Source organism: Choristoneura fumiferana, chromosome 14 (genome assembly GCF_025370935.1).
Source record: "Choristoneura fumiferana chromosome 14, NRCan_CFum_1, whole genome shotgun sequence".
In the NCBI taxonomy this organism is placed as follows: Eukaryota; Metazoa; Arthropoda; class Insecta; order Lepidoptera; family Tortricidae; genus Choristoneura; species Choristoneura fumiferana.
In genome coordinates, this window is record NC_133485.1 from 2230371 (window position 1) to 2245555 (window position 15185).

The 15185-nt window shown below is 39.2% G+C and overlaps 1 protein-coding gene across 1 annotated transcript; it reads right to left on the minus strand.

Moving 5' to 3' along the window:
- Window positions 1-309: 309 nt before the first annotated feature.
- Window positions 310-14672, minus strand: LOC141434677 (uncharacterized). The gene is made up of 8 exons (XM_074097105.1): window positions 14460-14672; window positions 14105-14390; window positions 10997-11219; window positions 9442-9599; window positions 8506-8585; window positions 7860-8008; window positions 6875-7360; window positions 310-6580 (listed from the first exon to the last, which is right to left on the minus strand). The coding sequence occupies exons 1-8, from the start codon at window positions 14514-14516 to the stop codon at window positions 5884-5886; spliced, it is 2136 nt and encodes a 711-aa protein (XP_073953206.1). The 5' UTR covers window positions 14517-14672; the 3' UTR covers window positions 310-5883.
- Window positions 14673-15185: the final 513 nt, after the last annotated feature.

Here is a 15185-nt window from a genome sequence, read left to right on the forward strand (position 1 = left end):
AAGTTTACTCTTAAATGCCTAGGTAAAATATCTTATCTAAACTTTTAAGATTGCTTATAATAGAAGCCTTAGAAAATATTACTTAATTTTTATAATGGCTATCCTATTTTTGTGTCCGACACTCTGGCCGGTTCCTTATATTAAACAAAGTCAAGCCGTAATACGGGCACTTTCACGATAGCTCGAATATTACCCACCACCGCTCTCTGTGCGTTTCAAGGTTCATTATTGGGGATAAAAGTCGCAAGGAGTAGGAATAAAATAATAACTACAAAAAGCCCATACGTTATGCATAAAATAAAACTACTGTTGATATACACATACAAATGTTTATTCGGAGAACACAGTTTACACAATGCGAACCCAGACTAATAAAACAAAACTAAATCACGAACAATCAGGCTTTATTTATGAAAATATATTCCTTTCAAACGAAAACTTACATTGTAGGTCTTTCCACTATTATGTCTTCATAAGAGAAATACTTATAATATAACCAAAAGAAAGCCGATATAGTTTTAGTGTATATATTGATTGACAGTTGTATTTACTATCATTATTATCATACGTATGATATTATAATAACTGGCCGGTTTTTCGTTGCTTTTGTAAATATATCAAATGCTTGAATATAATGATATTATATTGTCAAAAAAATATAAAATAATGGAAAGCTTTATACACAAAACTTTATCTAGTGTTAATTGAAAAAATGGTAACAAATTGTGATCGTGATAATTTGAGTAAATAAAATGACGATTGAAATTACAAAATCAAAAATAGGATTACACGTTTCCATAAAAACGAATCTTGGCAAGAATTTATGGTAAAACGAAAAGAAAATAGGCGGCGTTATGACGTCATATAAAGAGTTCTTAGTTAAACATTCTTGCTAAAATTCGATTTAAGTACCGCTGCACTAAACGGGCCCAAGTCAAATAAATAAATGCTCAATCGTCGTATAAAATAATCAGATCCCGACAGTAAAGCCCCATTTTGATGGTGCGAGGTACATAAATTCATAACCGCGCCGTCCCGCAATATAACGAAACTCGCACAATATTTTCTCGCCTTTATCCACTGTTTCAAAATCTGATCATCTCTGCCATTTACATCCCACTGCAGGGCACAGGCGTCCGCTCAGAAAGAGAGGGTCTGGGTCGTAGTTTCCACTCGGGGGCCGGGTATATATTATATATATATTGGCACACATCACTGAATTTTTTCGGAGGTGCGAAAGTTTCCTCGGAATATTTGTTTGTTTATGCTTTTTATTGTACAAAAAGGAAATACAAAAAAAAGCGCTAAGTACAAAGGCGGAGTTATCCCTGAAGGGATTTTTAGATATAATTTCGCACATCAATTTCGAAAAACTTAGAGGTGCGTGCCCGGGCTGGAACCCACGACCCTCTGCTTGAGAGGCCATAGGTAAAACCACTAGGCCACCACGACGTCCATCTTATCAGAACCTCTGTCTACTGTTGGTAGTGGACCTTTTATTTAGAGTGGACGTTTCAGTAGATTAGACCTTTTGGTAGAGTGGACATTCGAAAAAGGACGTACCTAATAATACAGTGGTAGATGGAAATCTAAATGAAGATTAACAAGTCGGGCCCATTTACCACGAAGGGGTACTATAGTCAAAATCACATAAAACAAAAGAAAGTTTACACGGTGATATGACCTAAAAAAACACAGCAATTAAACTATTAAACCGCCACCAGAGCTGCTAAGTTGTTAGCAACTTGGATCTCGATCGAAAAAGTAGCCGCGTGACGTTACGTTTGTGACATGTCAACGGCCACTGCGTCTGCGCAATTCGTTTAGTATCAGTGCTCGCAGCATGAAAGCCCTAAGAGCCTACCCTAGATGACGCGGGTGCACTGCGCGGGCGGACGCTTGCGGGCGCGCGGGTGCTGGTAAAATCTTAGCGCTGCACATACTATTTTTCGATAGGCGTACACCCGCTCCGTGAAAACCGCGTCAGCTAGCGTAGATCCTAAGGCTACGTACGCACGCACTTTGCGGTTAGTCGCGTTGGTTTTAGCGTGCCGTCTCTCTCCAAATTATCACTTGGGAAAGAGACGGCGCGCTCAAACCGTACAGTTAGCCGCATAGTGTTACGTAGTCTAATACTTCTCCCGAGCAAGTTCATCACAGCGTTTTGCTTAGTAAAAATGTAAATTATAGGCCACGTTTTATTACTAGTTGTTTTCACCTTGGTTGTGATCTAAATGAAATTGCGCCTAAGATTCGAGATAATTTGTGGACGGCGTTAGTTGTCTCTGGTGACGGAGAAAGGTCACTGCCCAAGTCTTTGCTTCAAGTCTTTTAGTTCAAAAATTATCGGACAAGCCAATGCCGATTAGGCTGTACATCCATCACAAGTTAGTGGAACTGCGAAGCTGTGTGCAAATAAGCGGTCCAGATATAATGTAGACGATTATTTTCGTCTGAAATGCATCTTCGCTCATACACATTCGTCGCTCACACAGCTTAACAAGCTCGCTTTTTGTTGGACGCGCGGCCGTATGTGTAGCTCCCACTTATTTCAGCCTTTAACATTTTTTTGACACGCTATAGGAACTCGCATGACAATGGGCAATGACAATACTTATTCTAAAATTGGTCCAACCGATAAAAATACGACCAAACTAACCTACATTAAACTATGAAAGCGACAGCGAATTAAACTACCTACGATAAGATCAGCAATCTCGACTAACCACCATAACAATAGCGCTCGTCGAACATTTGGAATATATATCCGTCCAATATTTGGCTCCAACACGTAAATAAAAGTTGTCAAAATCAACAAAAGCTTATAACAAGTTATTAGTAAATTATCACAACGTAGCGCAAATCAAGCCGTATACATCGAGTAAAGCCCTCAGTCTTCGAATGCGGGCGAGCAGCGCCGGCGGCCGTCGGCTAGCGAGAGCTAAAAATAATATATATAATTCCAGAAAAAACAAAATCTAAGCTTAAACTTTTTTGAGACTATCTGTGAGATCCTGTAATTGGCTATGTGTCACTATTTTCATAATCATATTGTTTTATAAGCTGTTGGTTCTCCTTTAATAAATAAATAAATATGTTTTTGTAAACAAAACACCATTAAAAAAAAGCAATAGTCTCTAATCCTTTTCGTATTTCTCATTTCGCGAGACGATTTCTAAATATAAATAATACTGCGTTTTGAGCTTTTACAATGTTAAAACTATAATCGGACGCACAATAACATATTTTTTTAAAAGCTATTAGAGCTATAGCTACGTTCACGAGACGGCCGCCAGCTATTCTGCTCGCCACAGATCGTCGCAAGATCATGTCTATTAGAAAGCTCAATTGGAACTTTTTTATTGCAATAAACATCCACAAAACAAAGCATAAACACAAAGCAGTTTCAAAACTATGGAGTTCAAACTATTTTTCTTTTTCTTGCATCACCCTTTTCACTTTAAATAGACATAAGCTTGTAGACGTCTTAAACAACCTTAGTTTTTTTCTTATTTTCGCATCAATTTTACCTATTATTTATATATAGCATATTTTATTACATGTGCCAAAATTGGACAAATAAATAAAGATCTTTTACAGATCAGCTGCCAATTTCAGACATCATTAAACTTTCCAACCCCTAACACGGCTATTTCTGTCACCGTGGATACAGTTCAACGCCAAAGAAATATATGCGTCAAAATAGGTTTAAAATTACGGATGTATTCGTCAATTGTCAACATGAACAACATTTAAGTGACCCACAAGCAGCCGCATAAGGATAAAGTTAGTGCCACACAAAAAAACCTGGCGTGTATATTGAAGATTCGTATGTGACGTGTAGCTGAAAGTATAGAACATTAAATACATAATTACAATCCGGCCGCCACACAAGAAATATTTTACATCATAAACATTTCCAAAACGTCAGTCTTTCTTAAAGATGATACCTGTCACCTAACCTATCTTTTACCACTATATCTTTTTGGCAGTGCTTTCCTACTCCTATGTAGCGTTCAATCACACAAATTTTTGGCTTGTTTCCATTTAATCAAGATCTTTGCCCCAATTTGTTCAGACTAATTCATCAAATTTAAAAAAATTTGCTAATCATTGTTGAACTTTTAAGTTGACCAAGGCAAGTGTGTCTGTGGGGCAACTGGTAAAATTACTTTATACATAAGTTTGACAATCCACAAACAGTATGAGTTGCATCAATTTATTACCATTATCACCATAATCAATGTTAAACCAGTCATCAAATCCGTTTGACTCGACGGCGGGTTTGACATTAGATATAGTTATAGTAAGTTCGTGCAACTCACGCTCATCGTTCTTTAGTTTAACAACAGCATCCAAAGTCAGTAGTATTGTTTAAGAGATGTGTCAACATTTCTGTCTGTACGCATTAGATGCTCGTTATGGGAAGACGTTGGCTAATGCAAGCGACGCGAATGTACCTCAAAGTAACCAAACCTATGCCCGCATCCTGCTATAAATCTCCATATGGGCAAAGTCTACACTTGCCCCAACGTCACATTTGCCCCACCGCCACATTTGCCCCACTGGCACATTTGCCCCATGTTTCAGTTTCATTAAACATACGTCTTTCGCGCAAATTCTCTCCCATTTTTCCTACACTCAACTCAGAACCCACAAAACGTGTTGTCCTGCTGTGCTAGTGACTTTCGTGTGGTTACACTGGTTATACACAACCTGATGAAAGGGACGCCACCAAAAGACAGAGAGCACGTTATTTACAAATAACCTTCTTCATGCGCAGGTTGTGTGTAGCCGGTGTTTAATCAGTCCAATTTCTATAATACTTTTCAAAAATTGACCAATATTAGGCGCTACTAAACCCTATATAATAAATATCCTTCCTATGCGCTTTTGCATTATCAATCCATTTTGGCAGAAATATAAAGAGAATTTTATGTTCTTTTCCAACTTAATTTGAACATTTTTTTAAAGCCGCTGCGGAAATAGGAACTAAGAGAAAGAATTAAAGCTAGACCAGCCAAGCAAGCCATATTTACAAAAAAGAACTGCTGGTACGGATACCTACGAGATTTATAAGAATAAATCCAACGACGATAAAAAACTGTTCAAAAGATTGAAAAGTTTTCACAATAACGATTAATGGGATGTTACTATATGATAATGTATTTTCAGGTATTGTATTATACCATTTACGTCATTCACTATAGCTTTAACTTAACTTGAGCATAATTTACGTGAATACGTGTAAGATTCCTCTTCGTTACATACATAAGAAACTTTTGGAAAAATCAATAAGTTTGACCCACAAATAACTAATGTTCAGGCTCAATAAATTCTGCCAAATTAGTTTAATAACGCGTTACGATTACCCTCAGTTTCCATAGCATTGGCCCACTGGTCTTACAGCTACTGAACACTTCAAAATAATATTAATTATATAATATTAATTCTGCAGTCTATTCCAACAAGATAGAATTCGGATATGAACTAATATCATAATAATGATATTGTTTATTCTTGCGTGATGGAATTGCGATTAGGATAGTGCAGATTTAGTAGCAATAAGATTATCTAAACAGTGCTGAGAGAAGCTCAATATTACTAATACTAATTTTACTTAAAGCCAAAAAGGCCGCGTATATAATATAAATACTAAGTAAATCGAAATAGCTGCGCAATCGATTGCCCAGTCGTCGAGCCGTAACCGGACATGGTCTTATTATTTCCAAAGCCTTACGGACTCTTACAAATGAGATCAAATAAATACTCACGAGTAAAATATTTCGATACCGAGGTTTCGAGTCTTATACAAATATCACGTACCTGCACCGGCCAGACTTCGATCGAAAAAGATCGAGGTTAGACTAGAGAGATTCGGTTTCAGGCGAGATTCGTCCGCGGGGACATGGTGATGTAGTGGTGTTCGATCGGCGGCGGGGGGATGATGGGGGACATCGGCATGTAATCGCCCTCGTTCATCTGTGTTTTGGAACGGATCTGGTTGAGGTGCTCGCTGCGGAGGATCAGTTCCATGATCTCCTGCGGCAGCGCGAGCGCGGCCACCGCGTCGTCGTTCAACTCCAGCGACAGGTCGCCGTCAAACTCGTCGATGAACTCATCGGTTCCCTCCAAGCACTCGACGGACTTCGAGCTCCGCGCGGCCGTGACGTGTTCGGTCTCGTCGAGGAACTCGCAGCTCTTGGTCTCGCCGGCCTTGGACAGGCTGCCGGGCGTTATCTTCAAGTTCTTCATTTTGCGGCTGACCTTGAAGTTCTTGAATATGTCCCGGGTGGGGGTGAAGTCGAATTTCTTCTTCTTCGTTTCGACGTCTTTGTTCTCTTTGGCGGTTTCTGATTTGGGAGACATGACGCGGGAGTCGCTCTTGAGGCGTTTGCGGAAGACGCTGAAGGCCTGCCTCGTGCGGTCCTTGGGGAGGGTCTTGGTCTTGTGCGAGTCTGCGGAGGAGCCCGAGCTGACGCTGCAGCAGCGCGGCAGCGAGCCCAGCGAGCTGTGCCGCGTCACGCCGTCGCCCGGAGAGTTCATGCGGGAGTTCCACGATGACCCCAGCTTCATAGTGCTGAACGGAAAATAAGTATTTGCTTAGAATTAACAAATTATTAATTGGTTTTTAATTTAAAATATTCGTTTTTGTTCATTTAATTTATAGTGTTTTTTTATATTATCTATCTGTCTATTGTTCCTGTCTGTCTAAATCTTGAAATTCAACTTTTAAACGCTTGTTTTATGTAATGGTAGCTTAAAATTTGTTTTTCAGAATAAATAAAAAATATCAAATACCGTTTATTGGGCAGCAAGAGTCAAAAATGAATGACTCTTTCTTGTCAAATTATTTGATGATTGTCGAACTCACCCGAAAGGCAGTCTGGGCGGCAGCGGCGGCGGCGGGCACCGCTTGCCGGTCCTCCTCATGGTCGCGTAGACGCAGTCCGCGACTGACTCGTACGTGGGCTCCTCCAGCCGTATCGCGTCCTCCACACTCACTCGCGCACACTTGCTCACCCCCGCACTACACTTATCACTAACGCTCGCTTCACCTTCAAACTGGCTAGTAAACATTCCCTTATCGCACTGAAAGCTACATTTTGGCTTTGCCCCATCGCACTGGCTGCTACACTTTTCCCCATCTCTTTGGTAGCTACACTTGCCCCAATCGCATAGACTGATAGACTTTGGCGCATCGGATTTGATGTATTTCCCCCCCTCACAGTGACTGGTACATTTGGTGGGTCCGTCGACGACGTCGCGCGTCATCTTGGTGTAGAGGGTGTCGGGCAGGTCCGGTATTTCCTCGTAGATGCCCGAAGCGATGGAGAGCAGAGAGCGCCGGTCGGACATGCTGCAAATTAATATCAAGTGGAGGAATGTTCTTACCTACTTCGAATTTCCGATTATCAGATGTTATGCTATGCCTGAAATCTAAATCTGTGAGATGCGAGTTGAGAGTACGTTGGCAACATTATGCTGCTGCGTAGGACCCAATTTATACTATTCAATTATTTTTTTTCAAATATTTTTTTTTATGTATCTATTACATACTTGTAAATAAATCTCTCTCTCTCTCGACCAGCAAATGCAAGGGTGTTCCCACGCTCCCCGATGACACGTACGGTCAAGTTACAAAAATATGTACATATACACGACTTTATGCACTTAATATTAAGGTTGTGTATACATATTTTTGTAACTTTTGCCGTGTCGATATCTTTGCAATTGAATGTACGTTCTCATGGACTACAGTTCTATTGGTCGCAGTAGTATTTCTATTCAATAGGTGTGTTATCAACAAGTGGAAGAAAAAACTTCATCGATAAAAAGAGTCGCATTGGTTGACTTACCAGTCGTCGATAGTGGCAGAGGCAATGAGACGCATACGCTGCGGCGTCGGCGCGGGGGTCGGTGGTATAATGGGGGTCGCGGGCGCAGACGGCAGGTGCCCGGCGGCCGCACACCGAGACAGCTGCCCGCTGGGAATGCGTTTGCTTTCCTGCAAAGAAAATAAGGTTCCGTATCTCAGTCGGCAATGACAGTGCCCTTACAAGATCACATTGTTGTCCGTCCGTCCGTCTCGCACGTCCTTTTTCCTCAAAAACGCATGGAAGTGTCAAGCTGAAATTAATATCAAATACATTATGTCCTTCTACACCTTGCATTGGAGTAGTGAAAAAATGAAACTTCAAAGTCAACGTTATCAAAAGATTAAAAGACTTGTGTTTTTAGGCTATAGTCGGCGCTAGTATTATGATTATTATTCCCCTCAATGGCGGCCTTAAGGCTTGGGCAGTTGCGATGACAGGGTTTCGTGAGGACCGTATAACAACTTTGACATTTGCGTCATAACTAAAAGAGCCAATTACAAGCAAGACTTTAACTAACGCCATCTAGCGATATTTCACCTGTATTTTTTACTAGAATCGTGTCTTGGAATTATTTTATAGTGTCAACCTACCCTATTGTTAAGGTGGTGGCAAATCGTGTTGTTACCTTCATGATGAGCAGGTCAGTGTCGTCCAGGGCCACCTCCGCCGGCCCGCCGCTGGACCAGCTGCTGCGCCGCACGTCGCCTGTTGACCGACTTGACATTCAAACATGATCTACGCTTTTAAAACATTTACAACTGTATTCACGTTACCACGAAACCTTAGACAAGTGGTGAAAGATCTGGTGAATTTAATAAAAAAAAAAGTGGTAAGGTCATATACGACCACCAACAAGCTTTAAATTTAAGCTTTATTTGCTAGCTAATACCACTAATTTTATCTTACTAATAAATAATGTGAAAGTTTGTGTGCGTGTTGTTATTTATTCACGCTAAAACGGCTGGACGGATGAAATCTGATACGTGATCTTGAACGTAAATAAAGACCACAATATTAAATGATATTATAACGGATAACTCACGTCTTAAATCAAGTTTAGCTCGTCATGTTTCGGGCTAATTCGTAGCTCTTCTTCGTAGGAGCAACGCGACTCGGCGGCTGCCGCAACATGCGCACTGCGCACCACCGCTCTGCTCGCGCGACTACCCGACGGAACTGACAGCGGCGAACAACTATGTCTCCTACTACTACGCCTACTAAATACTACTTCTAAATACTACTACTAAGTACTAGGCAGGTTGTTGTTCGCCGCTGTTAGTTTCGTCGGGCAGTCGCGCGAGCAGAGCGTGTTGCGGCAGCCGCCGAGTCGCGTTGCTCCTAGGAAGAAGGGCTATGAACTAGCCCGAAACATGCTTAGCTAAAGTCGATTTTAGACGTGAGTTATCCGTTATAATATCATTTAATATGATTGAGTCACGCATTAGTTTCATGTTCAAAAAACACCACAATGTAATTTTTAGGGATTTTGTAAAATCCCGTAATTTCAATTTAACTGCCAGATTAGAAAGTCGCCTCAGATGAAGGCTCATGACATGTATACCCAAGTCATCCTCGGTGGTGCTTCTGCGGAGATCTCCCTCGCTCCGGCTCAGTCGTTTGGACCTCGGCAACCGACCCTCAAGCTGCTGCCTCAGCGCTGAAGCCAACTCATCAGCCACCGGCGTCGACAGCTTCAGCGAACCACCGCCTTGATAACTGCTGGAAAAAGGAAATCAAATAAAAATGAATAAATAGCATGGGACAATTGACAACAATGAACCTAGTCCCCTAAGCAAAGATTGTACTATAGGTACTAGGCAACGGATAAATATACTTAGATATTTATTACATAATTAAACACCCAAGACTCGAGAGCAAAAATTCGTATTTTTCGTATTCATATGAAAAACTTAATCAAACATAATGCGTTGTGCAGTGGCGAAATGGGATGCTTTCAATGAAAACGAGATGATGTAGAACATAAAAGCACTTGTTTTGTTACCCAATACTTGTGACACACTGAGCAAAGGTCTTTTCTCTTGAATTCCACATCTCGCTATCCATCCTTATCACTTAGGTAAAATCCGAAACCTAATAACCTAGTCAATTACTAGTACGTTAAACAAAAACGGTCGCTGAAGATGTCTGTTAGGTTCAAAAGTCCGTTCACAAATAGAAGAGTAAATCATAAGTCATCAAAGTAGTTAGGGATTCCCGAAAACCACATAAACATGTTTGTTTAATATTGTTTACTGGAAATCACCTATTAGTATTTATTACTAGTTACATTTATTTCGTCATATTTACACTGAACTAGAATTTTAATTGTGTTTACTATTATAATAGCATTGGCTACATTTTTGTAACTAAGAAAATAATAACACTTTGTCTGATCTATGTGGAGGATTGCCGTTAGTTGTTTTGCAAACATGAAATGCTTTTACTTCATGGAATAGGTCATAAAGTGCAAATATTTCATGTTTTTACACAACTGCCCAAATAAAAAAGTTGTTTTTCTTCTACATTACCCTCATTTCGGCTTACATACGTCCCACTGCGGCTCAGGCCTGCCAGTTTGCATACAATTCAAGTCAGCTCAACCCTGAGCCTAAGCCCTCATACGCACGAGCGCTTTTTCAACGGGCCTTAAACAAATGCTTAAATAACACAGATGGCTACATATACAAACACATGTATTTTGCAAGCGCCAGCGCTTTTTATCGAGAACAATCGGATGTTTGACGCTGAGCAGTGGACAGTGGAGTTGGAAACCCAAAGTTGGCGCAATTTACAGACAGATTTGACTTACTGTCCACTGCTCAGCGTCAAAAATCGGACAGTTCTCGATAAAAAGCGCTATCGCCATCTGTGTTACTTAAGCATGACGTGACGATTCCTATGCTCTCGTGCGAATGGAGCCTAAAAATAGTGCCATATCCTGGTAGCCCATGGGGTGCAGGTTATTTAAAAAAATAATGGGACAGCACGCACGGCAATCAACTCCATACCAAAATATTAGATTAGCATTCAAAATTACTGATAATCTCGTACTGTGCTTAAAGCAACTACACCCATGCTCATACTGTCAACCGTGAAGAATATGCAAAACCACAAACCTATGGAGATTGACCAAACAGATCTTGTTTTTGTATGTATCAATAGTCTGCGTGGTGCCTCTGATATGTTTCCATTCAATAAGTGTGTCGAGTTTCTGAGTGCGCGATATGAGTGCCCCCGCAGCGGACAGAGATAGGACTCCGTCGCCGTTCAGGCCCAGCTTGCGGGCCAGGGCTGTGGTGATGATGGTGACCGAGTATGAATCTTTGAGCAACTCCGTGCCTGCAAAGATGATGAATGGTTGAAGGCAATTTAGACGATGGAAGCTGTTTCGTGAAACCAGTGTCTAACATAAGTCAACAATTACCAGGTGGCTGCTCGTCAAACAAGCTCCCTCATGATCGAGAAGCAGTTGCAGCAGTTCAAAATAATACCGACTGGCTTGCGTGCTTATTCTGCATCTGGCCTATTATCTAAATGCAACCTTAGTAGTAGTAGCAACACCAAAGTTCCATGACAAAAGTTTGCTTCTTTTCTACATTTCGACGGTGCAGTACCATGACCTCCTAACAGAAAAACCTTCAACATGCGATTGAGGACCTAAGCACCCCCTAGCTAAAGCTATCTAAGTTGCATGTTCGAGATTTATCAGTTAGGACGTCTTGGTACTTCACCTTTGATTTGCTGTCAAAATTGCCATCAACTGTGAACTATGTAACAGCCAAATGAAATGGTCTTGATGAATGATATTATAAAAAAAAAAAACACAAAAAGCACACTGCGTCAATTCAAAACAATGTATGAATTACACTAATTTACTTTGCGTCTCTTCTAAAATGCTTTTGCAGGGAAGCAAGGTAATTAGTGTAATTTATTGATATGAACCTCGGCAAAGTAACACCAGAATCAATCGATTATTTAAAAGCAAAGGACTTTATACAACAATAAAGAGCCTAAACATTCCAGGTGTACTTATCTAATGTACATCGCACTAAATCCTGACACGCAATACATAAATTAACCAGGCTTACATTTATAGGAAAAAGGTTGGTAGAGGAATTAACATTGACTTACAGTTGCCTCTTCAAGCATTTTACACCAAAAAAGGACCATGGGCAGAAATGTTGCCACCCACCAACAGAAACGAAACATGCCATACAAATTTGCCCATTGTCCTTTGGTAGTTATATAAAAGTGATGCCCTTTATACTGTGGAACTCTAAATGTTTTATTACCACTTTCAATGTCTTTAATAGACTTAAATGAAACATTTATTTTAGTTTTTAAGCTGAGCACAAATGTGAAGTAGGATTCTGTTACAGTTGCACATAAAATCACTATTTTTAGAATTCAAACACATGACCTACATTTAGCAAGACAGTCTTCAAATATTTTGATGACTCATGTATGTTGATGATTTGCTCATAACCTGGTAATTTTGATTCATAATCAAATTACTTTTGTATGTTATAAATGAGTCTACCTACCTAATATATAAAAGCTAATGTCTAACACGGTATTAGAACTGCATGCAATATGCGTAAAATCATTTACACTACATAATCATATCATTATCTCATTTCTGACCTCTATTGGAAGAATGGGAAAGCTCGCGTAACTTTCGCATGCAAGTTCAATGTTGATTGGAAGCTTCACACACTCAATTAAATTGCTTCGTAAGTCTATGTTACAGTCAGTTGAAATGTAATTTTACAGTAAACTTTCGAAAAATACTCAAGCTAGCCCGGGCTCAAACCCACACCATTATGCATGTGATCATGGGTCAAATCCAAATTACTTGACTGCCCTGCATTCATCCATTTTTACACTTTTCATAAATTTATGTACTAGTTAGCTAGCACATAGAAAGTGACCTATGAAATGAGTGGGTAATATTACAAACTCGAACATTGTCCTACTCCCACTCGGTTATCTAACATTACTAGTATAATTGCATGAGTAATTGATGTTGCAATCAGAAAACCAGGTCTCATTCCAATTCTTGAAACATTTTTAACATATGTATCTAGAACAATTAAAAATGCAAGCAAACAATAAGCTAATTAAAGACGATGCCAAACTCCATGATATTTATCAAATCAAAAGTCAAGTCCCCATTTAAACATAAACAATGAATAATAAATGTTTCTGTGCAATTACCACAGAAACAATAATGTAGTTGACCCATAAATTGTTTGTCTTATGATAACATTATTTAGAAATAACTATGAAACCCATTATTTTCCATGTAGACATATCATTTTCCTGTTTTTTCACATAAAATGAGTTATAGGAGTAGCGTTTACATATCATTAATATAGGTATGTTTTTTTTATTATCCATTATAGGAAATTTCTAGATAACACAATATTAATTGGAAATTTGTATCTGTATTTTATGATGTGAATGATGTTTTTCTTTTTTGTACAATAAAGACTATAAACAAACAAACATGAATTTTATTAATAACATGATTTTCTATCTAAGTTTACTTTTGCAAAAAGGCTTAAAGGATATTAAAGACAAGAATAATACTTGTCTTTATACTAGCTTATGCCCATTGTTTGACTACCATTGTGAAACTTCCCATCGCTCCTTGTTTGTCTTAAACAGAATCTCTATTTAAAAATGCTTTGTGTTTGGAAGTTTAAATAAAACAATGTCAAGCTAAAAAAAAAATATGTAAAATTTCAACTTTCTAGGTCTAAGGTTTGGGGGCATTGATGAGTCAGTCAGAACTTTATTTTAATACATATATGTATTAAGATTGAAGTATCTCCGTAGCGCTTTATGTACAGGATTTTCTATACATTAAATTACAGGGCAGCACAATAGAATCCATAGTAATTTGTTGATGCATTTAACATTTATATGCTAATGTTTCCAAATGCATGTTATTAGCATACAATCCAGTGACGCTGGTTGAAGGGCCATAGGCATTATGATTCTAAGAACTTGAGTGAATGACTGATTGATGTCATTGGATAGTGCCTAAGTAGATACTACTTTGTATTTTTTTGCTGACTTTTGCCTACATTTAATGATCTAGTTTAGTATGTTTTATTTACAGAAATACTAAGTCATTGAAAATTCAAAACACGAGTGTACATCATACTGAACTTTGACCGCGTAAAAAAATAAACAACAATGGAGGTAGATATACTTACCCAGAACCTGTTTGCCGTCGAGCAGGGCTCTGATCTTGTCCATCCAAATCTGTGCGTCTTGGAAAGTTTGCGCCGCGAGCAGGATGCGGGGCTTGTGGGGCTCCATAAGCGAAAACACAGCGAAAGCATGCGGCCGACTCCGCGATTTCGCCAGACGCACCACGCTGTCGGGAGGCAGTTCCACCGCCCCTGCTGAAGCCCCCGCCTCGCTACAATATACAGCCAACGAACCACCACCAGAACACGTCGGGCTCGGTCTCAAAATACACCATTGTCTTTTCCACGTCTGGAAAAAATAACAAATAATCAATGCCATGCCAATGTTTTCATCACATCCGAAGTGACTCAAACTTACCTTGAAAGGATATAGATTTGTTTTAAAGGGATACTTAACTTCTAAGTATCCCGACATTTCCTCAACTATTTTCTTGACGAATTATGCTAAAAAAATGCCATCGTTAAAATAACAATCACAAAGTCACGATGAATAAACACACAGTATAAACACGAGGCGACGGATTCAAACTATTGTTTACACAAAATCATAGATAAATTAAGTTTGTTTTGTGATTGATTTTGTTTAGTGATGTAGGTCATATTAAAAAAAAATACCGGTTTTTTTCAAGGAATTGATAATGGTCTATGGTTCATAAAACGTGTCTACACTGCAAGTGCAAACATGGAAAGCAATAATCGCAAATGGCAACACTCGCTACGTCTCGTTTTCGGTTAGATTGTATCATCCATTTCCGGAATTATTATTTATCCATCGTAGTTTGACCTTTCAGTACAGTATTTGCATAGAATATACGTGCCAATAATTCATTTTCTCAATTTTACTGAGATTTTCTAGATACTTGCAGTAATGTAAGAGACAGTTAGTTTTTAAGAGCGCGCAGTTTAAATTTTATTTATTTTAATTTTTTATCGTAATTTTTATTTTAGTTTTATTACGGTAAAACATGATGTGGCGTGTCAGAAGTGGTCAGAAGTTTCGATAGTTATCCGCATTAGTTAGCGATCAAAACATAACTTTTTTTTTATTCGACTGGATGGTAAACGAGCAAGTGGGTCTCCTGAT

Coding starts and splice junctions, on each gene's coding strand:
- LOC141434677 (XM_074097105.1), bottom strand. CDS start 14,516: ATGTCGGGATACTTAGAAGTTAAGTATCCCTTTAAAACAAATCTATAT. Junction 9,600..10,996: donor TGTTTGGTCAATCTCCATAG/GTTTGTGGTTTT, acceptor TCCTTTTTCCAG/CAGTTATCAAGGCGGTGGTT. Junction 7,361..7,859: donor TCTGCCACTATCGACGACTG/GTAAGTCAACCA, acceptor ATTAATTTGCAG/CATGTCCGACCGGCGCTCTC.